The sequence below is a fragment of the Lynx rufus genome, unplaced genomic scaffold, assembly GCF_022079265.1.
Source record: "Lynx rufus isolate CCGP_SWC_20201006 ecotype Redwood Valley unplaced genomic scaffold, mLynRuf1.p SCAF_15, whole genome shotgun sequence".
NCBI classification, from domain to species: domain Eukaryota; kingdom Metazoa; phylum Chordata; class Mammalia; order Carnivora; family Felidae; genus Lynx; species Lynx rufus.
Window position 1 is genome coordinate 46,622,554 of NW_025814829.1, and position 24,326 is coordinate 46,646,879.

Genomic DNA, 24,326 nt, shown 5'->3' on the forward strand with positions numbered 1-24,326 from the left:
GTATAACTGGAGTTGGTGGGAGGGGCCGCAGTCCGACCTGATGTCTGCCCCCAGCCCACCGCTGGGGCCACAGTCAGACTGGTGTGTGCCTTCTCTTCCCCTCTCCTAGGGGCGGGATTCACTGTGGGGTGGCGTGGCCCGTCTGGGCTACTTGCACACTGCCAGGCTTGTGATGCTGGGGATCTGGCGTATTAGCTGGGGTGGGAAGGCAAGGTGCACGGCGGCAGGGGGGGCAGGCTTAGCTCGCTTCTCCTTAGGTGATCCACTTCAGGAGGGGCCCTGTGGCAGCCGGAGGGAGTCAGATCGCTGCCGGAGGTTTGGCTCCGCAGAAGCACAGAGTTGGGTGTTCGCGCGGAGCGAGCAAGTTCCCTGGCCGGAGCCGGTTCCCTTTGGGATTTTGGCTGGGGGATGGGCGGGGGAGATGGCGCTGGCGAGAGCCTTTGTTCCCCGCCAAACTGAGCTCTGTCGTCCGGGGGCTCCGCAGCTCACCCTCCCTTTGTCCTCCAGCCTTCCCGCTTTCCGAGCAGAGCTGTTAACTTATGACCTCCCAGACGCTAAGTCGCGCTTGCTGTCGGAACACAGTCCGTCAGGCCCCTCCGCTTTTGCAAGCCGGACTCGGGGGCTCTGCTTGGCCGGCGAGCCGCCCCTCTGCCCTGGCTCCCTCCCGCCAGTCCGTGGAGCGCGCACCGCCTCGCCGCCCTTCCTACCCTCTTCCGTGGGCCTCTCGTCTGCACTTGGGTCCGGTGACTCTGTTCTGCTAATCCTCTGGCGGTTTTCTGGGTTATTTAGGCAGGTGTAGGTGGAATCTAAGTGATCAGCAGGACGCGCGGTGAGCCCAGCGTCCTCCTACGCCGCCATCTTCCCAGAATCCCAAGAAAGACTTTGAATCAACATCTTCCCACCTTCCTGGGAGTGTTTCCTTACTGGGCTTCCAACTAAATGGGCTCAGGACTCACTGGGTTTTATGTGATGCTGACAAATATGTCAGGGTCAAAATCGTCATGCCCATTTGACAGATGAGGGATTTTCATAACTCTAAGTCTTAATTGTCATTACAAACAAATTTGGGGTGAAATGTTCCATGTGTTACATCACTGCCTCCAAGAAAGCTTCCCTAACCACACAAGTCTTCTGGATCACAGTAAGATCAGACTATGTTGCACTGTGGGTGTTCCCGTCTTCCCACACTTCCCTGCCATCCCCTCATTAGAATAAGCCTTTGTGAGGCCTAAAGAGTAACTACATTACTCACCACCCTATCTCCAATAACTAGTGCATCCTATATGCTCAATAATGTGTTGACTGGGGGAAAAGGGAAAGGAAAAGAGATCACTGGGGGGTTTCTTACAAGTGCAGATTCCCAGTCCCTCTGCCCTTCTGACAGATTTGTTAAGTTGAGGGTGAGTCCAGACAACCCGCTCTTCTAACAAGCACTCTATGTAATTGCCAGCGGCCCCTGAACCACACCTGGAGAAATATTAGCTACTCAGAACACAAGAAAATCCTACATTCAAACAAGATTGCAAACTACTGCAGCCCATGACTTCCCCTCTCTGCCTCCTTGAGATCTGTAATCACGTATCACATTAAGGGTTCTAACGGGTACTTTAGTAAAGAAACTAGTATAACTCCACTTACCTCAGAGTTTTCCCAAGTTTATTTGACCACTAAACCTCTTCTTTTAGGAGATCTGGAGGAGCAAGGATTCTGAGGAATATCATTTTGGAAATGCTGCCATGGAGGGTTCACGTACAGCTCAATTCATATCATCCCCAAGGAAACCCTTTCCAAAATATAGACGGATACCCCTTTACCTTCATTAAGCTTTTCTTTCCCACTCTGCCTTTTCTCCTTTGTCCGTTGGTTAGCTGTAATAATCCCATTGGTGGCTATCCATAGCACATACACCTTAGAGCTGGCTAGGGATACACCTCTATCGGGGGAAAAAAGAGGGAGGGAGAGAGAGAAGAAAGAAAATCCAAACGTCTTGATTGAAGTTATCAAGACTAGAGATCCAAGCCCTCTTACCATTCCAGAGTGTTATGTATTATGTAAGAGTGCTTTCGGTATCTCATTTGATTCTTACAGGGAGTACCTCGGGGACTGATGTCATTTCCATTTTATAAACGAAGAATATGAGGCCCACAGAAGGTAAGTAACTCACCCAGACCCGAGATGGAAACCAAAATCTTCAGAATCCCGTCCTAGTGGCCCTTCACACACCAGCCATCATGATCCAGCCTAATCGGATTTGGGTTCCTCAAAGACTTGTTAACTTACGATACCTACTTTGAGTCAGAAACCTTTTGAACACAATCAAGAGCTATGCCCACAAGGCTGTAGAGCACCCAGATGTCTCCTTCAGGTGCTCCACAGCAAGCCTCACCTGCCTCCTTAGCCTTGTCTAATTAAACCTGATTTTCTTCACTTACACAAATAAAGAACCGTTTCCACTCCATTTTGTTCCCTTCCCTGTTTAAATAACAACATTGCAATACCAGTGTTTTCTATTTCTGTCATCATACATGCCCTGAAATTGGTCTGCGTTATGGAATAAACAGGCATTTATGGGCTAACCTGGGAACTAACCTCTTTATATAACGTGGCAAGTGGAATTCAACCCGTTCCACATTTCCCCCACAGAAACAACCGACTAACAGAAGGACTTTGGGAAGTGGATTTAATTACACACTAGGAACTGCCTAAATCTCTTCCAGGGGTGCCCCCTTCACCTTTCATCGTGCCAATGGATCCATCTTCTTGTCTCAGCAACCGGCCGGGTAGACCAGGTCAGGGGACAGAGTCTAGGTTTCAGTAGGTAATCTCTTCAAGGTGTTTCCCAGTTACCTGTTTTGTGCATTAGGCCAACAGCAACACTACCTGCACAACCACCAAGTACGGGCTGGATGCTGAGCCGTACCCCATAAGCTGATTCCCCAGGCCATGTTACCCAGGAAGGAAGAAAAGGAAGAACCTCAGAACACCCCTTCAGAGAGGATTGGAAAATGGCCTTGAAGGGAGATGCTCCCAATGGGACAACACTGCCATCTGCTGGCCTGACTGGGTACAGCATGTCTGCTGCAGAGGGCTGCGGGCCCTGACCGGATTGATCTGCACTCTTTATTGACAGAAACTCCTTCCTGATCCTTTTCACTGCCCTGGTGGAAGGCTTAAGGGAAGGATTTGGAAATTTTTTTTAGCAGAGGATTTCTTCCAGCAAATGACTGCATTTTGCCTAGAGCTTTCCGTTATTTATAATTGTTTTGCCTCCTGCTCTGCTGTTTGTCTCCTCGTCCACGAATTCTCTTTTCATGCACCACACCTGGTCCTTGTTCTTCCTGACATCCCCTTGCTCAGCATCCCTTGAGTCATTCTTAGTCCTTCTCCCTGGCTCATTCAGCATTTTCTGGCTTTACTGATCCTTGAATCCCTGAGAGTTCTAAGTTAAAAGGCAGAGCTTGTGATGCCTTGTGACAAACAAACTCTGGGGCCCTGTTCCCAGAGAAAAAAACCAGCTCTAAACTCAGCCATGACAGGATTCTTCCCTTGCCTTTACCACCCAGCCCCCTCAGTTCCTGCTGATTCTTCCTCCTAAATATCTCTTTAATCTGTGCCCTCTCCCCCGTCCCACCATTTCTGCCACAGACCAAAAGAGCCATTACCTGTTTTCTACTGCAATAGCCCTAACCTGTCTGTGATTCTCCACCCTCTCCTCGGAGCTTCCCTCAACAGCTCCCCACCATTCTCTATCCTGCCTCCAGACAGATATTTTCAAAATGCAAGCTTAACTGTCAGTGTGACTGCAAGATTCAAACACTGCTGAACGACCTCTGCTGTCCGACTCGTTCATCCTAGCAGAGGTTGTCAGGACTGGTTGCATGTTAGCTTTGAAAGGCTCCAGGCACAGGACTCAGCTGAGACCCACTGTGGCAGAGTCCCTGGAGGTTAAGCGGGCACCGAGCTGAGAACCAGCACTCACACGGCCAAGTGTCCCTGCCATCTCTCTAGCCTCCCCATCAATCACTCCTCTCCCTCCCTCACCCATGCCACACCCCACCCATTCCCATCCTTGCCACCAAGTTCCCTTTTCCCGAGGTGCCCTGCCCCCCTCGGGCCTCTCTTCCCTCCCTGACACACTCAGACTTCTTCCTACCTGACCTAATGCTGATGTCACGTCCTTGACACTTGCTCCACAGTGACAGTCCATACCCCTGTTGACTCACTCTCCCCGACATGCTACCGGCTGCCCTGGTTTGTCCCCACAGCTGTCCAACCATCAGCACCATGCCACAGGCTGCTGGAGGGCAGGGTCTGTGCTCTGTCCATGACCGCTTAGCTAGCAGTTTGCGTGGGACAGAAGACGGCTTGGGAGCTTTAGCACGTGCTTGGTACTTCCGTCCTTGCTTCTGCCCTCCTGCCTGGTTTGCAGCCTGGCCCTGCGGTGACAGACTTTGTCTTCTCTGGTTTGTCCTAAAGGGCAGGGATTGCCCCTTAAGCTTCAAAACCCTGATGGCTCATAATCTGACTCTGAGGAAAATGGCCTCTGCAGAGCAGGTTTGTGCAGGAACCCATTCCCAGGGGCGGGGGCTGCCAGAGCTGGTCTCATTCCAGTGAGGCCAGGCACAGACATTTAGGGCTAGAACGTTCTCCTCGGTCAGATGAACAGCCTTTAAAAATGAGCTCATCCCGACTTCTTCTCTGCCCCATGGAGAACCCTTAAGGGTCAGCTGAGGTTTCCCCTGCCAGTCCTCCGGGCGGCACGGCTCCCATGGCAGTTTCCAGGTCCCGGCAAGTCCTCATCTTGGCCGGTGGTGGAGAAATGCTGCGGTCAGGGGACACAGAGGTTGGGGGGGGGGGGGGCATCACAGGTCCAGAGCAGAGAGACCAGCAGCAGGCGACCCCTACGCCAGAGCTTACTCCAAGAGTGGTCAATCTGGCGGCAGCCCCAGCCCAGACCTACTGAGTCACAAGACCTAAGGATGAGGCCCAGCAACCTGCACTCTACCCAGCACGTTTACCAAGCATTCACCAACCCACGTGGGGAATTTTTGCCCGCCACGCACCAGCCCCAGCTCTGAGTCACCCCGAGGTTCGGTCCACTGCATCCACTGGGTTGAGCGCCAGGCTCCTGAATCGCCAAGGCGAGGGCGGGACTAGTGCAGTTTCTTCGCTTCCGCGGCACCAGTACTTAGAGCAGAAGCTGGTTCCTAACGGGGCTCCGTCAGCTTTTGTGGAACCAATGAGAGTGAACGAATGAATGACAGTCCACACGCCGTCTGGCTTGCTCACCTCTGTGTCTCACCTGTGTCCCCCTCCCGCCCAGGGCATGGCACACACCCTGGCGAGAAGCAGGCAGACACACACTCTCACCGAATTCCTGTTTAGACCGCCCTCACCAGATCTAGCAGCAAGCACTGCGGCATGGTGCGTATGGGGGGGCGCGGGCGGTGCTGAAAGCCTACAAGGGGGACATAACCCGTTTGGGGAGTACCGCTTGGCCTTCGGCCGGAGGTTAAAGCCTGGACAGCCTGAGGCAGTGAACAACTCCCCGGGCCTGGGGCGGCGCTGAAGCTTTTAGGGCACATGCCTCCGCTCCCACTCATCTCATCTCTCCAGGTTCCAAATACCACGATTCGCCGTCTCGCAAGTATGAAACGGCAGGCCGACCGCATTCCGTGGTGATGCACAAGTTGTACCTTCACATGCACTTGGGTTGAATTTAGAATTCAAGCGCACTGATGTGAGTTAAATAACACAAGGCAAATTTTTTAAAAACCAGGTGTTTTTTTTCTTGACTCAGAATGTAAGTTACTTTTAATAATGATCACTGACTTCACTACAGAGAAACTTTCCAAAGGGGTAGGAAAGTAAACCCAAAGGACCCGACCTGTCAAGTGCCTGAGCAAACAAGAAGCTTCTGCTGGGCACCTTCAGAACACCTACAGGCCCAACAGTGTGGGGGCCCAAGGAAAGGGGTAGGGCTGAAGACTTGAGGGCATGAAAGAGAGTCACTGAAGAGTCTTTGGGAGGGACCAATCACCAAAGAGTCCAGTTATTTAAAGCTGAAACGAGTGAGAATTTATTCACAACATATGCAGATCTCTGAAAGTGATTATGCAAATATGTGGGAAGGGGGAACTTGAAAAGGGGGGTAACACGGAAGCTTGGTTCCCAGCCTGCTGGATACTGGTCACAACTTAGCTCGATGTGAATCAGTCTTGGTCCCTTTGTTCTTTCTCCTGATCTAGCATTTTTTAAACAGGTGAAGATTTATACCTTTTTCCTCAAATCCCAGTGGTCATGGGAGGTAACAAGCATCAGACTACGTTAAGCCCCTTGGTCATCAAATAGAACCCCTCCTTGGTACAGCTTTCTAGAGAAAAGATACACACACACACACACACACACACACACACACACACCAACTGGTGAAGTGCTAGATGATTCTTTTCCCTTCCCCCTACTCCCCAATCCCATATATTTGCTACTGAAGACAGACTGACGAACTTGCAGTCCGGTGTTCTTTCTCATATATACTATTGTGTTGATTTGCAGGTCCCCAATACAGATGGGCAGAAATGCAGGTGACAGAGACCTGTGTGGTCTGAAGTTTGGTCACACACTTTGTCCTGGAGGTTACCCAGCCATCTCAGAAACCAGAGGCCAGGAGTATCCCTCAAACTTCCATTAACCAGTCACCACTACCCACCTTGCCCCAAGCCTACATAGCCCCAACCCTGGGCTGGTCTTGTCTCGTGTGATGACTGTTCAAATAGGCCATCAGAACATTCTCGAATTTTCTCCTAGTGTCCGCTTCTTTCTGTCCAGGACGTGCTCTCCACTGTAGCCATGAGGGCGGATTTTCAACTCCACATAAGGAATGGAGAATTCATGTCCTTTCCATGGCTCCCAGTTCACCCCCTACATAGGAAGAAAGAAAGAAAGAAAGAAAGAAAGAAAGAAAGAAAGAAAGAAAGAAAGAAAGAAAGAAAAAGTCAACATCAAGAAAAGGCACTAGGGAGGAGGGTGGGATGGGTTAAGGTACAGGGTACAAAGGAACGCTTCTTTGCAGGGAGGGGAGGGGAGGGGAGGGGAGGACCACACCCTCTCTGCTTAAGGAAGACAGGTGGTTACTGGGGTAGTTATGATAAGGAAAGTACAGCTGAATCTAGAAACATGTGCCCTCCCTGTTGGGATGAGCACTGGGTATTGTTGTATGGAAACCGACTTGATAAATTATATTTAATATAAAAAATTAAAAACTAATAAAAAAAAATAGAAACATGTGCCCTCTGCTGGGCAGCTGAAGTTAGGCTGATGACTCAGAAGCCCCCACCACCTCCACCTGGTGGTTGGAAGGATAGGGTGTGAGGATAGGGTGTGAGCCCAGGGGGCCGGGGAGCCCGAGGCAGCAAAGCTAACACAGGGTCAACCTGGCCAGCAACAGGCACAATATCTTTGCCTCACTCTTCTCCTTTCCAAAAAATTAAAGGCAAAAATAAACATATTAATTGGCCAATCGTGTAAAATCATTTTCAATTTAAACTGTTTAGATACTAGCTCTGGGGTAACGAATAGCCTGCTGAAAACTAAATTTCATTTTATGTCTTTTGACTGGTGAGCGTAATAATATTTAATTCACTTAATAACCTTGCAACCTGGCCAATAAAGAGCCCAAGTGACCAATTTTATGTATTTTAATTTGTGAGGTAAATAATAAACAAGAAGCTAAATGCCTTGCAGACTGTGAAAAGCACATTAACCAGATGAATGTCTTTTATTAGCAAATATGGGGATGGTTTAGGGCATGCTGGCTGCCCATTTCAAATATTTGATCTCTGATCACAGGCTTTCCTGAGTCAGCCCACATGCTGCCACCATGATTCATGGACCCACCCTCCTTGGCCTCCCTGGGGGAACATTTCTTCTTCCCTTTGAAAAATCACACAAGGATTGGGAGCCCCCCCCCCCCGTCTGGTCAGGGCCAAAGTAATCAAACTGTACCTGGACTTGAGATGAGCTAATATTTACAGTGACACCGGTTATAAGGTAAGTTCTGGGGAGCGGTGGCTTCCTGAAGGCTAGAATAGACCCAGGGTGGGAAGTTAGAAACTCAAGGTGGGGAGGAGCTCATGGCAACAAGACGCCATTTTCAAGAAGATGTGTGGGAGCAGTCAGGAGATGCCTGGCAAGGAGTCGAGATGATGTCCATGGGTCATGGAGGTTTAAGAAATCACTGGTAGGAAAGTTTCAGAGCAAGGAAGGGGAGAGGAGCCACCAAGAACTCTCAGTCCTGGGTGCACCTCCTGAAATGGAGAGAGAAGTTTAGCACAACACTCTGGGTAGACTCTGAGTGGCTCTGGATGAAGTGGACCCAAAAGTGGGTCAGATCAAAGACAGAAAAAACTTGTTCCCTGGTGATCAAAGGACTTGAGGCAAATGGTTGTGGTTTCACTGGGAGAACAACTAGAAAGAATTCTGAAGTTATGAATAGAATGTTAGCTCCCACCTGCCCCCAAGGCATATGTTGAAGTCCTAACCCCCAAAGTGGTAGTCTCTGGAGGTGGGACCTTGGGGAGGTAATCAGGGTTGATGAGATCATGAGGGTGGGTCCCCCATGATGGGATTAGTGCCCTTGTAAGAAAAGGAAGAGAGATGAGAGCTCGCTCTCTCACTCTCTCTCTCTCTCTCTCTCTCCACCATAGGAGGACACAATGAAAAGGCCACCATCTGCAAGACAGAAAGAGAGCTTTCACCAGGAACCGAATCTGCTAGCAGGCAACTTGATCGTGGACTTCCTACCCTCCAGAACTGAGAAACAAATGTGTCTCGTTCCAGCCACCCAGCCCATGGTATTTTGCTACGAAGACGGTGTCCATGGGTGGCCCGGAAACAGATGGTGCATAATCCATGTCACCTGTCTCTGTCCAGCAGTGGGCAGCCTGAGCTCCCACCCACCTACACTAAGTTTGCAGCTCTGGTGGGAATGCAGAGTGGGGAAGGGCTGCAGCGGGTGGGCAGGGGAGGCCTTGACCTCCAGGCCATAGAGCCTGGAGAAGAAGCCCCACTGCCCCGACTGGGAGCATCAGAAGGAGAGAGGTAGCCAAACCAGCGTGGAGAGTGTCACTTTGGGAACGCAAAGCTTTGGGCAGAGCTTGGAACAAAAAAAGTGCACCTGTCGCCTACCTCACTGTGTTTGGTCTCCCCGTATCTGCCGTTGGGGTTGGCCAAGTGGCAGTTCTTATACCACCAGCCACCATGATGTGTCAGGGCACAGTTGCTGAGGGCAATATCGTTGTCTCTGTCAAAAGTTGTAAACTTCCATCCGTTGTGGTAAGTAAGAGCATCCCCTGCGGGAGAGGAGAGATGAGGGGTGAATGGTGAAGTTCGGCCGCTGACATGGTGACTCTGGGCTCAGCAGGACAATCTCTGGGCATGAAAACGCCAAAGATCTGGCCATTTATGTCACAGGTAAATCACTCGTCTCTGAAAACGGCCAAAGGGAGGACATGATACAGATGAAGAGATTCTCCTTCCTGGCCTGTCACCCAAACTTCAGGCCTGTTTCTCCAATAGCTTCCAACAGCTTGCTCCCTTCCAGCATTTTCACTCAGAGGCTACACAGTCACGTAAAATAACCAAACATCTGAAACCAAACTCGTCGGCTCTCCTCCCAGCACCTGACCACCCCTCTCCCATATTCCCTGCCCTCACTCGGCCATCCTCTTAGCCACCCCAGCCTCGAACTCCGAGCCACATTTGCCAATCCCATGTACCCCTCTACGGAGCCCTTCTTCCTGAGGATCACTCACAGATGGCCTCACTCCCGGGGCTGCCACACGGCCTGCTCTCCTCTCCTCGGGCCTGCATCAACACGACAACCCTCCCGGCCTTCCTGAAGCATAAGTGTCCACTTTCATGCCCTCAGGTCAATGTCCTTCCCACCACCCACCACAGGGAAGGGGCCGCTCCTCCTTGCTTTGCTTTGCAGCCTGTAATTTGGCTTGTACCCTTCGCACCATCTCCTGGCCCGCTGTCCCCACAGGCACACACGGCTTGTGCAGCAGACAGGTCTGCCCTCCATGCCTCTGCCCTCCCCGGTCCAACTCCTAAACGCCCCTCAAAGCCCAGCTGGACCCCACTCCTGAGGAAGGGTCGGTCTCCTTAATAATCCTCCCACACCCCCTCCCCAGCACACACTCCCGAGTTTCCCAGGCCCTCCTGGCACATATATACAGTTCAGTGCTTCATTACATCCTGTCTGGAAATCCGCTTGAATCATCTGACTTGTATTTCTACCATTTCCCCCATGGTATGTATCATCTTTGTATCAGTTTACTTCTTAATTCAGCTCATAAAAGGTGACAAGGGCCTGAATCAATCCTAAGTTGTGTTCCTATCATGACAACACTTAGGTTTTCATCTGACCCCTGAGCTACCGACCACCTTCACATCCGTATCCTCCCCCTCTGTCCCCACGACAGCCTACAAGGTGGGCCAGGCGGCCGGCAGTCCCATGAGGAGACAGACTCACAGAGGTTAGACTCTGGGGACTTGTCAAGGTCCCACTGTCCCCAGATAGTAGGGCCGGGACTCAAACCTCAGTCCTCAGATTCCCAGTCCAGGGTCCTCCCTGACACACCAACTTGCCTGCGGCTGCCTTATTTCAGTAGAGACCTTTAATTACTCGAACCAGAGCAGGCCGTCTCTGGTTCTCCCGGTGTGGCCCCTGGACCAGCAGCATCAGCAGCACCTGGGAATTTGTTAGAAAGGCACATTCTCAGCTCCACCCCCACCCCGGATCCACAGAACCAGAAACTCCGAGGCAGTACCCGCCTGCAGTCTGCATTTTAACAAGCTCTTCTGAGGACAAGAAGCCCTTCAGAACGTCGGTCTGCAACTTCCTTCATTTATTCAGGAACCATGAGAACACCTGCTGGGCCCAGCACCACGCTCAGCTCTGGGAAAACAGATGGAGGAGGTCCCCGCCCTCAAGAACTTAGTTGGGGGAGGAAGGGGGCAGATGTATGTAAAGAGTTGGGGCGCCTGGGTGGCGCAGTCGGTTGGGCGTCCGACTTCAGCCAGGTCACGATCTCGCGGTCCGTGAGTTTGAGCCCCGCGTCAGGCTCTGGGCTGATGGCTCAGAGCCTGGAGCCTGTTTCCGGTTCTGTGTCTCCCTCTCTCTCTGCCCCTCCCCCGTTCATGCTCTGTCTCTCTCTGTCCCAAAAATAAATAAACGTTGAAAAAAATAAATAAATAAATAAAAAATAAATAAATAAATAAATAAAAAGAGTTAACAACACATTATGAAAAGGGAAGGTCCCAGATTGTCCCAGATTGTCCGTCTGACTTTGCAGCTTGAACAATGGCTCCTTGATGGCTTCCCCAGCGAAAGCAGGGGAGTGAGAGCAGGGGACACAGGCCATTCCTGCTAAGACAGCTGAAGGGCCCCTGCCCCCAAGAGTTTCCTCCAACTGAGGAAAGGCGTGTAGTCGCTGGATTCGTACACATCTCTCTCCCCTTCAGCTCTCTAGCAGACAGTTAACTACAGCTTAAAATAACACGCGATGGCTCCCTTGGTGACACTCTTTTAATGAGCTCAGCTTACCGAACGCGCGTCTAAAGTTCCCAGAGCTGTTTCCTAAGAATCTATGCGGAGGCTGTTTCTTAACGATTTGTTCACAGTTATCGAACCTTAGGCACTGGGATCAAGGAAAGCGAAGCAGGTTTCGGACTAAGTGTGGCAGTTTATTCCATGATGGATTTGCTCCCTTCCAGAAAATGAAGCCATGCTGATGTTCAGAGCATAGACAGCGAGGATAGTCATGAATCAACAAATTGCTTTGCTCTGGTCGTCAGGCCCCAGCCAACACGGTGTTCTGATCTATTAAGCTTATCTCCCTAAGTAAGATAAAGTAGAAAAGCCAGTGGTCGTCAGATCCTCTCTCTTCTATCAGAGTTTGAGGAGAAAACATTGGATGAGAAATAAGCAGCCTTAACTTCTAGTACAATGGCTTTGGGTGGGCGGCTGGCTCCCCTCAGGAGGTGCGTGTGGGGTTGGTGGCGACCCCATAAGAGCCCTGGGTGGGGCTGCTGAGCTGGTTATCACCCATCTTGTCAAAACATCACTCCAAGATCAGCTCTCCTCCTGCACCTCCTGAGTCGGGAAGGATGACCCAGGCAGCTGAGCCACCTCAGACCCCAAGAAGCCATCGACATCACATCCCTTTTAAGTCACACAAGACTGTCTGGACCTTGAACCCTGGGAACAGGAATGGGCCCATGGAAGTGGATGTGTGCCATTTCTAGCTTTCCCTTGTGTCCACGAACCCAACACTTGTTTCGCCTTTAAGTACCAGTATTTAAGGGGCGCCTGGGTGGCTCAGTCAGTTAAGTGTCTGACATTGGCTCAAGTCACCATCTCACGGTTCATGGGTTCGAGCCCTGCATTGGGCTCTGTGCTGACAGCTCAGAGCCTGGAGCCTGCTTCGGATTCTGTGTCTCCTTCTCTCTCTGCCCCTCGTCCATTCACACTCTCTCTTTCTCTCAAAAATAAATAAATAGTTAAAAAAAATTCTAAGTACCAGTGTTAAAGAATCTGTTTCAAAGCAAGAAAGGCACTGGCATTTGTGTAGAACAATTCCTCACCGTGGACAGTCAGCATCCCTGGCCCGGGCCCACTGAATGCTGGTGGCATTCCTTAGCCACGCTTCCAAGTGCCCCCAGGGCGTGAACCCATCATCCCTGGTTGGATATCCCCAAGTCTCGTGTCGATGGGATTGAACCCAGCTGTAAATGACAGGTCAGCCCATAGAAGTCGCTCTGCGCCACTCCAAATGTCTGTGTTTTCACCATCACCTCTCCAGAGATGAACAGCGTCTTATAGGCAGAGCTCATTAGATGTCCTCCCGGCCCTGCTCCAAGATCCAGAATTGGAAACTATATTCACCTGGCACTTCCTTGCTGGGCTCTCCTTCACGGGGGAATAACGGGCTCTCTGACAGGACTTCAGGGAAGCAGAAGTCGGGGGCCCACCTGCACGGTGTGAGTCAGAGTGGTCCTGACTGACACGTTTCCCCCAGGGTCCCACATGCCCAATCCTAATCAGAGCTCCAATGGGGACAGCCAGCACATGCACAGAGACATCAAACCCTTCACCTTCTATTTGAGTGCTATGTCCTCTAAACAGCACCTCATCATTTAGGATGTGAGTGGTCAGAAGCTTCCTAAATTTCAAAACTCTCCTGGGGACAAATCAGCCTATACAAGGAAAGCTAAAACTCCACTAAGCCCACCACTCAATTTCAGAGTGTCCAAGTAGGAACGGCACGTATGGGGAGACCAGAGTGCTGCCAAAATGTGGTGTGATCTGAAAGTCTCCCGAGGCCTCCTATTAGAAAAGGCATCTTCCGCTGACCAGCACTGTGGGCCTGAACAACCTCAGAATGGCAATTATCCCCTAATCACACTTAAAATGCAAATAGAGTCCCTGGGAGGAGGATCACGTTAATTCACGAATGTATTGACTCCTTTCCACTCCTTTCCCCATTAGCATCAGTTCATTTCCCGGTTATTTTAGGGCAGGCGTCGGAAAAGGTCTACGAGTGCAGTAGAAGAGAGGAGAGTGGGCGGCCCTCGTGGGCAGGCCTGAGTGATGTCCCCAGTTGGGAGCTGGGGGCACTGGGATTCCGGGAGAGATGTAGGAACTCCACATCTTGTCCAAGGAAGGTCCCATGAATGGAGTCTCCGGAGGCTGGGAATCTTTAGCCCGAGAAAGGCAGACCGACTTGATCTCCACGGTCAGTAGTGAACGGCAAGAAGAAGGAAGACCAGCTATCCTCCATGTGGACTGAGCAGGACAGGAGGGGCCCGAGGGGTCTCAGGGAGCCTGTGATGTGTGCACCCCTCACACCTAATGGTTGGAGATCCAGGAATGAGCCATCAGCAATGTGGTCTGATTTCATCCAGAACTGGGGAAAAGGTAGGCAGAGTGCTGAGTGGTCAAAACAGCATCTCTCCATCCCTCCCCACCCCCCCCCCCCCGATTCGGTTTTATCGTCACAACCCCAGGAAGGTCCATCTGTGTTTCCCAACTATTTTAACTGCCTCGTTCCTATGCCTGCCTTTCACGTTTTGTACTGTACTGTGAGCAGATGAAGTGCAGCGTACCCAACATCCAGAAACTGTATAGCAAGTAGAAGAGGGTTGCCCAGCCTGTTTCACCTATGGAGACCCCAGACCCCCAGAGAGAAGTGACAGCTCTTCCAGCAATGGTCCGTTTTTTCTTCAAGGATTTTCCCTGAAACACTGCACTTATCTTTGCACGCTCCCCCCACCCACCCCTCAGAACGCTTGAACAATTCTGCCGTGTCTGTCACCCAAACTCTTCATGTGCTAGTAGGTGCCTACCCCTCCCTCTTTGTCTCCTCCCACGTCCCCATGTGAGCAGACCCACCCCTTCACTGGCCCCTGTGCAAACTCCCTGGGTCTCGGGGACTATCCTCTACACTATGAGACATCCATAACATCACACTAAAAGATCTTGCTAGCAATATCACATTTTAGCAAATGCAAAATTCTTGTGATTAAAAAAAAAAACAATTAAATTATAAGACCTAAAAGTAACTTTGCATTAGCTACTGGCCACTTCGGATCACACTCCAGAGGCATCTGTTCACAGTCCTCCACCGTTAGGGGGTTCCTGAGTGGCCTCAGGCTTCAAGGGCACACCCCAGTACCCTTGCTTCTGCTCGGTCCTTGCTCGCCATGGACTCCCCCGGGCCGGGGGGCCCTTCTTTGTTTCCCATCTAAGTCCCACCCTCTCAGACCCAGCTCCTGCCTCCTGCCCTGAGGGAAGCTCCCTTCAACAGCCTCAGTGTACCCACCTTGTCGCATCCTGTAGCTCCTTATTCTCCTCACCACTAGGTGACACTTTGCAAAAGTTATTTTATATTATTACTTATCTATTTACATGACCGCCTAAGGGGAGCAACCAGGTCCTATAGAGTCAGTGGATCCGGCTGGTAACACATCCCTACAGAGTCACACCAAAGTCAAAAACGTGCAAAATCAAACGACTTGATAGGGAATTTTTAAAAACTATAAATGTAAGTTTAAAATATATTAAAACAACCACCACCTTCCCCTCTTAAATAGAAAACTCAACGGTAAAATCCCAGTATTTCAGTCATGTTGCTTATGCTGTTCTCTTCCTTCACAACCGACCACACCATCAACTGGCTTGCATCCAATGAGCAGCTAATCAAGGTTAGAGATTCCCTGCTTTCGGCTGAACTGCTAATTTCTGGGTTGTCACAGTTCTATGAGGTTAATGAGACCTTCCTTCTTCTTGTTTGAATCAGCCCTGTCATTTTTTTCTTTACTTATGGTAAAGTGCTGCAAAATATTCAAATAACACACACACACACACACACACACACACACACACACACTCTTCTGTGCAAGGACAGCAGCCATACCGCTGAAGCCCAGTGCAAGGTGGGCAGGCACCATGGATCACTCAGGATGCGGGTTCATTGGCCAATGCACAGCAGCCTGAACCAGGGGAGCGTAAGAGGAGGGTTTTTACTGGTGGGGGGATCAATGTGTAATGTACAAAATTCCCAACTTTCAGATGGTCAAGGATTGCTTTAACATACCTGTTTGCTGCTCACCCCCTGTAGGGCATCATGCCTGAGGAGCCTCGATCATCAATGATCAATGAGGACAAGTCACCTTCACAGAGCAGTATCGCATCCCCCAGATCCATGGCCCATGGCAAACCGATCCTCAGACCCACGGGCTCGAGCCCGAGACCCTGGCAGGGGGGAGATGCTTTTGCTTACCGGCCGTGCCTCTGTATTTCCCGACTGAGAGCTTGTACCGCTCCTTGCTGGAGGCCACCTGGAAGAAATCATACACGGCATAGGCGGACTCGTTGGCTGTCTGTAGGTCCACTCTCACCTCATACCGGGTGGCAGTGCCAGTGGTGAGGTTGTGCAGCTGGTCGAGTCCTAAAAATAAAGCAGGCAATCCCAATAACCAATCAACCTACGTGTGCAAGTGCCCGCCTACCAGCAGCTGAGATGTTCGGCACCAAAAGTCACCTTAGCCTTCACCACCTCTGCTAATGGGCACTTCCTCACGCTATCTCTTTTGGGGGACACATTTTCTCATCCTGTTATCTCTCTGGCACAGCCATATTAACGAGTGTGGAAACCACGTTCTGTGAGAAAGAGCGGTGGAGGGTAATCACTGGTGAACCTGCCCCCACACTCCTTCTCTCTAAAGTAGATGCACTTCTACTTATCATCCCCTTATCTCACCAAGCAGAAGAGGGCATCAGATGCCACCGTAAGGTCTCTGGAGGAATTCTGCACCAAGAAAACCACATCATCACCTACTCTACCTGACACTGGGTCTCCAGATTATGATTTTTTCATTCTCCATTTCCCAGTGGGTGCTTTCGGCTAGTTCACTCTCTACGAGCATCTGCTCCAGAAAAGAGCAGAAGGGAAAGGGAAAAAACAATCCCCATAATGATGGGCATTACTAGTAGAATTTCAGGGACTACTGGTATGACCTCCCAATAATAGCCCAGAATCCCAATCGGTCAACTATTTTTCTACTATGGTTTCTAAGATGTGCAGGCTCCAGGCAGATCCTGTGGAGCTCAGATACAGCATAAAGACCACCTGTGACAGCCACACCCGCTCACAATCCCAGCACATGAGAACCTTCCTAGCAACATGTCCCCACCAACACCTTGGTGGGTAGGTTCCTCAGGGTATCCTGTCCCTGTCACTGAAACATCTTCCTGAACGTGGGGAGCCTTCACAAGCCACCCAAGCAGCTTTTGAAGGGAGATGTCCCTTCCACAGCACAGCCCTTCCGGAATCTCAGAGTTCATACCAAGCCAGAACTCCTTCATGGGGTCCCCAAAGCCTTCCACGTAGGTCCGCCAACGCTTGAAGAAATCCAGCTGTCCAGTGTTGCGCCTTTGGAAGACCTGCAAAGGGAGATGGATCTTTCACTCTGACACACTTGGACAGATGTCACTGAGTGAAGGAGGGCAGCAGCTTGGACTGGGGCTGCCCCGAGGTCAGACAGAAGCAGAGAGAAGGTCACACTGACGGATGTGGTGACAGGTTGAAAGTGGAACTGAAAGAGAAGTGATTCTTGTGGTTTGGGCTTGCGGCACTGGGTGGCTGTTCCCTCAGCTATTGGCGGAGATGGGGGCTCTGAGAGAAGACAGGTTCTGCGGGTGCATCACGAGCTCACTTGGGACAAGGTAAATGAGGGTCACCCCCAAGGTGCCCTGGCGACTGGGGAGGCCATAGTGGCAGATGAGTGAAGGACTAGGGTTCTGAAGAGAGATCTAGGCCAGACTTACAAAGGTAAGCATGTGTCTCAGATGATGCTAAGTGCCCACCAAGACCCATTCACTTTCCTCTCCCCAGAAACACAGGGAATCTTCCTTCTCCAGGCTCCCTTGCAGTTAAGCTGGAGCCATGTGACTCATTCTAGCCAAAGGGCCGTAAGTGGGAGTGCAGGAGGGCAGGAGGGCTCTCCATGCTCCCCCTTCCATTGCCATGCGTCACGGGGCCTTGGTGAAGGCCACATGACCACAGAGCAGAGCCATGAGCTGGAATCAGCCTGAATCCTGAGTCACCACTTAGAAGTGACTGCCAAACCCCCAGAAGATTGCACACATGGGAAGAAACTTTTTATGTCTCAAATCATTGGAATCTGGTGGTGGTGTTTACTGCAGCAAGGCCTGCTCTATCCTAATGAATACAGAAAGCCACGGGGACACAGATCGTAAAGTGGAGCCACTGGAGAGGATGAGATGACCTGGGAAGAAAGAGTACCTAAAAAGAGAAAAGGGCCTAGAATCAAGACTCGGGGACCACCAATACGCAGCAGCCAGGTGCAGAAGGACGTGTTCATTAAGGAGAACGTTCATGAAGGACAATTAGGAAAGCATGGAACCACAAAGACCACAGAGAGAAAAGTGTGGCTGATAGTGTCAACGGCAGGTAAGCAGTCAAGGGACACGTGGCCTAAGGAACACGTCCATAGAATTTAGTGAGACAGAAGTCGTGAGTGACTCTAGCAAAGGCTGCACTGGAGACAGACAAGGGCAGAAGCCAAAATGGAGTGGGCTGAAGAGTGAGTGGGAAGTGAGAAAATGGAGACAGACTTGGGCACTATTTCATGAAAATGTGTGCTGCCTTCTTTTCAAAAACTCCTCTCTTTGGGGAAGGAAGGCAGTTCCTGTCAGAGTAAACTGGACTCGTTTATATGAGGTAAACCTGAAAAGGAGCTACAAGCTAAACACACCTGTATATCCTACGAGAAGTGATACTAATTGATGTCATTCCTCGTGACCTTGAAAGACAGCCATGCTAACTGCCATCCTAGCTAACCTCAGAAATGATTCTGGAATTCTGGAAGGCTGGAATGGCATCTTTGTCTCCACCTACTTTCCTCTGTAGTCATTCGAATACAGAAGCCCCAACACAACACCCCATCTCCCTCCTTTCCACCATGCTTCATAGCGGGTGCCTTGATGTGAAACACAATTATTTTGAATTTGGTAAGGTACACCTCCTAATATTTCTGTGTTCTTTACATTTTTTCTGGGAGGGAGGGAGAACAGAACAGGGGTCCCGCAACAGTGCTGAAATCTCCTCACGGGAGCTCACATTTAACTCCTTCTGAAGCACCAACCCACCTCTGCTGGCCCAGGAAGCCCTGAACTAGGGCATCAAATGGCGGGAGAGCCCTGGGCTCTGAGGCAGACCATGGCCACTGCCTGGCCAGGGGCTGGTGAGTCAGTCATCTCTATCACTGAGCCTCGGTCGGTCAGCTTGGTGACAAACAGGGTTAGAAGCGGGAAGGAAGTGTTTATCTCACAGGTGCTAGGAGAACTCAATGAAATGGCAAGTGTAAAAACATTCTACAATACCCAGGTGCTGAGCAGGACTTAGGGAACAATCGGGCCCATAATTACATACTGCATTAACACTGTTGTTCCTGTCCCCTTCTGTCCTTATTTTAGAGACTGTCACTCCTCTCTTGGCTTCCTTCATTTCTTTACTTACTGACCCACTTGTGTAACTACCATTTACTGAGCATTTTGTTAAGGGCTGGATACAGGGCGCGTATATATGATGCCATTTTACAGATGTGAAAGTTCAGAAAAGCAATTAGCCAGATTAAATAATAATCAGCTTATTATGTAATGGCTGATGCAAGGATAAAACATTGATCTCATCTTTTATAAGAACATTCGAAAATACCAGCTTTTACTGAGTCTATTTTCCAAAAATCATTTCTTAAGATTCTGGGGAGCTAACTGGTCATTTCCTAGCATGGTGCCTGTTCCAGTACCTTCCCGGGGACACTTCCTATACCATGGACAGTGGAATCCCAGGGCAGAAGTGTTACCAATGTTTGGTTCCTTGTACACCGGGTCAAATTACATTCCCACTAACATAATTAGTTATAGTACAAGATCAGGCTCAAATTTGATTCTGCCTTCCTAGGAGAGATGCATTACAAAGGCATTCTCCAATCAATGAATAGAGTACCTAAGCATGATAGGGGTTTTTCCCACTGATATATATTTGTATATACATATATGTTTAATAATGTTAATAATGTAAATAATGTTACTAATGTAAATATATATACATATATATTTAATAATGTTTCAGCTTAGTGAGGAAAACTCCAAAAAAATGGTTCTGATGCTCTCTCCATCGCCATTTAGACCCAGCTCTGCCCTTACTACCTGTGTCCTTCGGCAACTTAGTGACCCTTGACAAGCCTCACTTTTCTAAACTATTAGATCAAGATGTTAATAGCCCATTTGTCATTCTCTTAAACTGAGGCTGTAGCAAGATCATTAATCACAATAAATCATGAAAGTGTGAAGGCCAGAGACTGGCACACACTGATACAAGTTATTATTATATCTCAATAAATGTTAGTTTGCATTTTATTGTGTCAAATTCCAAATGAACTGACCCACCATGAGCATTTGCACATCTTGATCAGGCAGCGTGACTGGACTCCCAGGGAATCTAGTCCATTCCCCTTCTATGAGGTGAAAACACCTGATGATGGACTGTCTGGGATAACAAGAGCCACTCAGCAAAGAAGTCTCGAGGCAGGCAATACGTCTCAAGACAGAACTGTCACTGAACTCTAGAACTTACTCAACGTCCTGACTCAATTGGGAGAAAAAAATGAAAATCTCATTTAGTTGCCTGTGGAAATAGCTTCTCATGTAATCCTTAAGACTTGCAAGATGGAGAACAAAGACAGAAATACCTGAGGCACCTAAGTGCTCCTGGATTGTCTTCATCCTGGCCTGCCTCCTGTGGTATCAGCTACCACGGGGTAGAGTTCTTCAGGCCTCTTAAACATAAGGAGTTCCTGCTGCCCCATGGAGGAAAATTTCCTTAAAAGGATTTTAGGAGCTCAATTTAAAAGAGCCACATACTGAGGTCATCTCTCAGTGACAAAAGATCCTTGAACCCCAAATCAGGGACAACGCCAGTAAAAGATTTGGTGCAGAAGTGCTCAGGATTCCGCATGTTTTCTGGACTGTGATCGCTTTGAAGAGGACCCTACAGAATCTCAGTTCATGTATTATCTTCAGGAGTCTGGGTCAGAACACAAGACTTGGGAGGGGGTGAAGGACCGGTATTGGTTAGAACATAGAGGGATTTTATTACTTCTGGAATTGACCTCAGTTTCCTGGTAAGGGTCCTTGGCGTGAGCAGGCCCCTTCTGGCAAGCTCCTTGAGAGCAGGGATTCACTACTGGCTCTTGAGTATATAAAACAGTGCTTGACACACAATAGGCACACAATAAGTAATTTTGGAAAAAATCTTGGGGACTCCCAGGTGGACACACCGGCAGGTATCTTTCTAGAGGTTGCCCTAGACAAACGTCTCCTTCCCGATGGGAGGCTGGCTTTCAAAAAGGCCACACTAGACAACACAAACATTCTGCCGATGGTCAGTTATGGACACAGACGCAGGATACTGGCTTCAAGCCTGAAGAGACCCGATGCTTACAACCGTGCTGATGAAAAGCAGCAGGGACAGCTCAATGGCTCTGCTCAGGTAGAAAACCCTCCCGTGCTACAAGGTGTTCGGTTATTTTTACAAATCAATCAGGAATTTCTCCCATCCAATCCAGTGCCTGCCTTTCAGCCATCAGATGCAGCTGTGTGGATAATAAGTTTTCTTCACTGCTGCTTAGCGGATGGTATCATTTTACCCGTGGCTGCTCAAGTGTCTTTGGTCTCCCAGGCCCCTGAGCGAACGTGTAAATGAATATAGTCTGAGCACTAGGAGATCATGCTTTCTCCTTCCCAGAGTGAGCTCCGGATGCACAGCAGGTTAAGGCCGCATGCTGGTCTGGAGTGGTGAGAGCCTCTAGCTGTTCAGGCACCGGGAGAAGGGGGTGGGGGGAGAAGGAAGGATCAGATCGAAACCCTCAGAGACAGCTCATCATATAATTGGATCAGGCTGATGTAATCAAAGTAGGTGCCATGTGGTGGGAGCAGACAACGGCCGGAGGGAATAAACCTCCACACAGAAGGACCATCAGCACGTTGCCAAGTTGCCCTCTTTCAGGCTTTAGCCTTCAAAGCAAAGTCCCCAAGGCCTCGCTTCTGACCTGCACAGCAGGATGCAGAGCCTGGACAAAGGGCTTCAATCCAGAGGCCCAAGGCCCAGGGAGGTCATGCGTTTCCATGGCGGATGGCCTTAGAGGACCCACAGGGAAGGCCAATGACCTGGAAGGCTGGAGTCCTGAAATCTGGCCCCAACTTTTGTCATTAATTCTTATGAAGGGCCAAGATACTTCTCCTTGTGGCCTCAATTTACCTATCTATAAACTAGAAATAATAACCGCTGTCACTTACTTGAAAGATTTTGTGTGAGAGTCTCGTTTATGAGAGTGCTTTGAAGAGAATAAAATGTAGGATTATACAAACATAGAGGGCATTATTAGATGCTGATAAACCCATGAGCCCCCACAATCGTTAACCTTAGTTTAACTAAGCCTGCTCTATCCTGGCCATGAAGTACTTCAGGCTCTATTCTTTTTTTTTTTAATTAATTAATGTATTTTGAGAGAGAAAGTGAGAGGGGAGGGCCAAGGAGAGGGAGAGAGAGGGAGAGAGACAGACAGACAGAGACAGAGACAGAGAGAGAGAGAGAGAGAGAGAATCCCAAGCACGGCCCACACTGTCAGCGTGGAGCCTGATGTGAGCCTCGAACTTACCAACCGTGAGATCATGAGTTGAGCCGAAATCAAGAGTCGGAGGCTAGGGGCACCTGAATGGCTCAGTCAATTAAGCGTCCAACTTCCGTTCAGGTCATGATCTCACAGTTCCTGAGTTTGAGCCCCACATCGGGTTCTGTGCTGACAGTTCAGAGCCTGGAACCTGCTTCGAATTGTCTCTCCCTTTCTCTCTGCCCCTCCCCAGCTCGCTCTCTCTCTCTCTCTCTCTCAAAAATAAATAAACATTTAGGAAAAATTACAAAAAAAACAGTTGGAGGCTTCACTGACTGAGCCACCCAGGCGCCCCCTTCAGGCTCTATCCTTACAGCCCGGGGCTGGGGGAATCAGAGAACAAAAACAAGCCACCCAGCCCCTCCCTCCCCGTGGATAAAGACTCACAATCCAGCCACCTCCGTCCGTGTCCATATCACAGTACACCTGCAGGGGCCGGCTGGCATCACCATGCAGGTAGATGGTATATAGACCGCTGGCGACATTGCTGTTCTGCTGAACTTGACTGCAGTCGGAAGGATGTGGAAAACGGGCACCAACTGGGAGTCAAGTAGAAAGGTAGCGTCGTTAGGCGAAGGGCAAGGAAGAAGTAGGGGGGCTAGTCCCTTTTTTCCAGATAGTTTATTTTGTTCAGAAATTATTTCATAACCTCCTACTACTTTGCTTCTTCCGACCCTTCGCAAATATCTTATTTTTCTCATTCACCCTGCTCTCATCAAACCCTTCAAATGTAGTAGAAATAAGGTCAAGTTTACATCACTTCCTACCCTGATGCCCTCAAAATAACATTCTGTTCTGCTTCCCTCTTCAGTCTTTCTACCATGAGATCAATTTTGTTTGAACCCATAACCCTATTGCCCCGTTTCCAGAGAAATCCATCACTCTGTCCACTCGGTCCTCCTTGGACAGCTTTCTTGGCTGTCCGATGCTTGTCCTCTACCACATTCTCGTTCAGAGAACATTACCTGTGGAAAGGGTGGTAGATACACTCCTGCTCCGGCGATCACCCTTAAAGGCAACCAAGGAGACTGGGTAGGCGATGCCCTGCTCAAGGCCTTGCAACTCAAGTCTCTCGTTCCCTCTTCCAAGCTGTACCTCCTACCAAACAAAGGAGACAGTAGACAGTCACTCAGTGTGTCACCCCCAGCACCCTAGCTGTCAACGGCTTTCCCCAGTGCTAATGACAGGAGTTCTCTGAGAGCACAGTGTTTGGTTTCTTTCAGGGCTTAGTGGCGCCCAGAATACGGGTGGGTCCCAGCAGCTTTGCTGGGGGGCGGCGCCATGGTGATTCAGCCCTGCTGGAGTGCTAGCACAGAACTGGCACCACGGACCTCCCTGGAGGAGCACCCACCAGGTCTCCTGGGACCCTCTGCCTCCAGGTACATGCTGGAACACCAACTGCAGCCACCAAGGCCAGCGGTGCTGGGCTGAGGAGCTAATAAGGGCGATAAAAGTGACTGCTGATAACTGTGCAGCAGGGCCACTGTTGGCCTTTCAGGAAACGTCCTTCTGAACCTATCTTATTTCCTCTACAGACATAGGGCTAACTTTCCTTGAAGCACTGTCATAAGCAACCATTAAGATAATGAATAAATCAAAGTGCCCTTCCTTTCCCTCTTCGTCCCTTCTCTCTTGCCAACAAGAAAGAGGAAGAATTTTCCATTGGAACAAGCTAAAAAACTTGCTGGCCTTCAGATTCCAGGTGGGAGGGATAACTCCTGAAAGAAGGTTTAATCAATCCATTCAATAAATATTTAGTGAACACGTCTTGCGTGCCAGGTTGTAAGCACGTTAGATACAATGATAGATACAACAGACAAATTGTCCTTGGAGCGAACGATTCCTGAGAAAGACAACAGAACAAAATAACATGGGGCGGGTGTGCAGCCCGCAAATACTCAATGGATAGCGAGGAGAAGGCACAAAAGTTAGTCCTCTAAAACGAGGCCACACGTACGATGTCGGCAGACAACGGTGTGCAGCAGCTTCGCTAACACAGCAGATGA

The 24,326-nt window shown here is 49.8% G+C and overlaps 1 protein-coding gene and 1 long non-coding RNA gene across 2 annotated transcripts in view; one reads left to right on the forward strand and one right to left on the reverse strand.

The window, feature by feature from the left end:
* The first annotated feature begins 817 nt into the window (after positions 1 to 817).
* LOC124510200 (uncharacterized) lies at positions 818 to 10,381 on the forward strand. The gene is made up of 4 exons (XR_006961645.1): positions 818 to 2,151; positions 2,864 to 5,740; positions 7,849 to 8,049; positions 8,706 to 10,381. It is a non-coding gene; the product is annotated as an uncharacterized LOC124510200 (long non-coding RNA).
* TNN (tenascin N) overlaps positions 6,068 to 24,326 on the reverse strand; it is a 53,486-nt gene continuing 35,227 nt past the window's right edge. Inside the window, exons 13-18 of the mRNA XM_047076965.1 lie at positions 23,286 to 23,418; positions 22,708 to 22,859; positions 16,912 to 17,008; positions 15,846 to 16,013; positions 9,187 to 9,350; positions 6,068 to 6,921 (exon numbers count right to left, since the gene is read on the reverse strand). Coding sequence (XP_046932921.1) covers positions 6,781 to 6,921; positions 9,187 to 9,350; positions 15,846 to 16,013; positions 16,912 to 17,008; positions 22,708 to 22,859; positions 23,286 to 23,418 — 855 coding nt within the window. The 3' untranslated portion in view covers positions 6,068 to 6,780. The remainder of the gene's footprint in view (positions 6,922 to 9,186; positions 9,351 to 15,845; positions 16,014 to 16,911; positions 17,009 to 22,707; positions 22,860 to 23,285; positions 23,419 to 24,326) is intronic.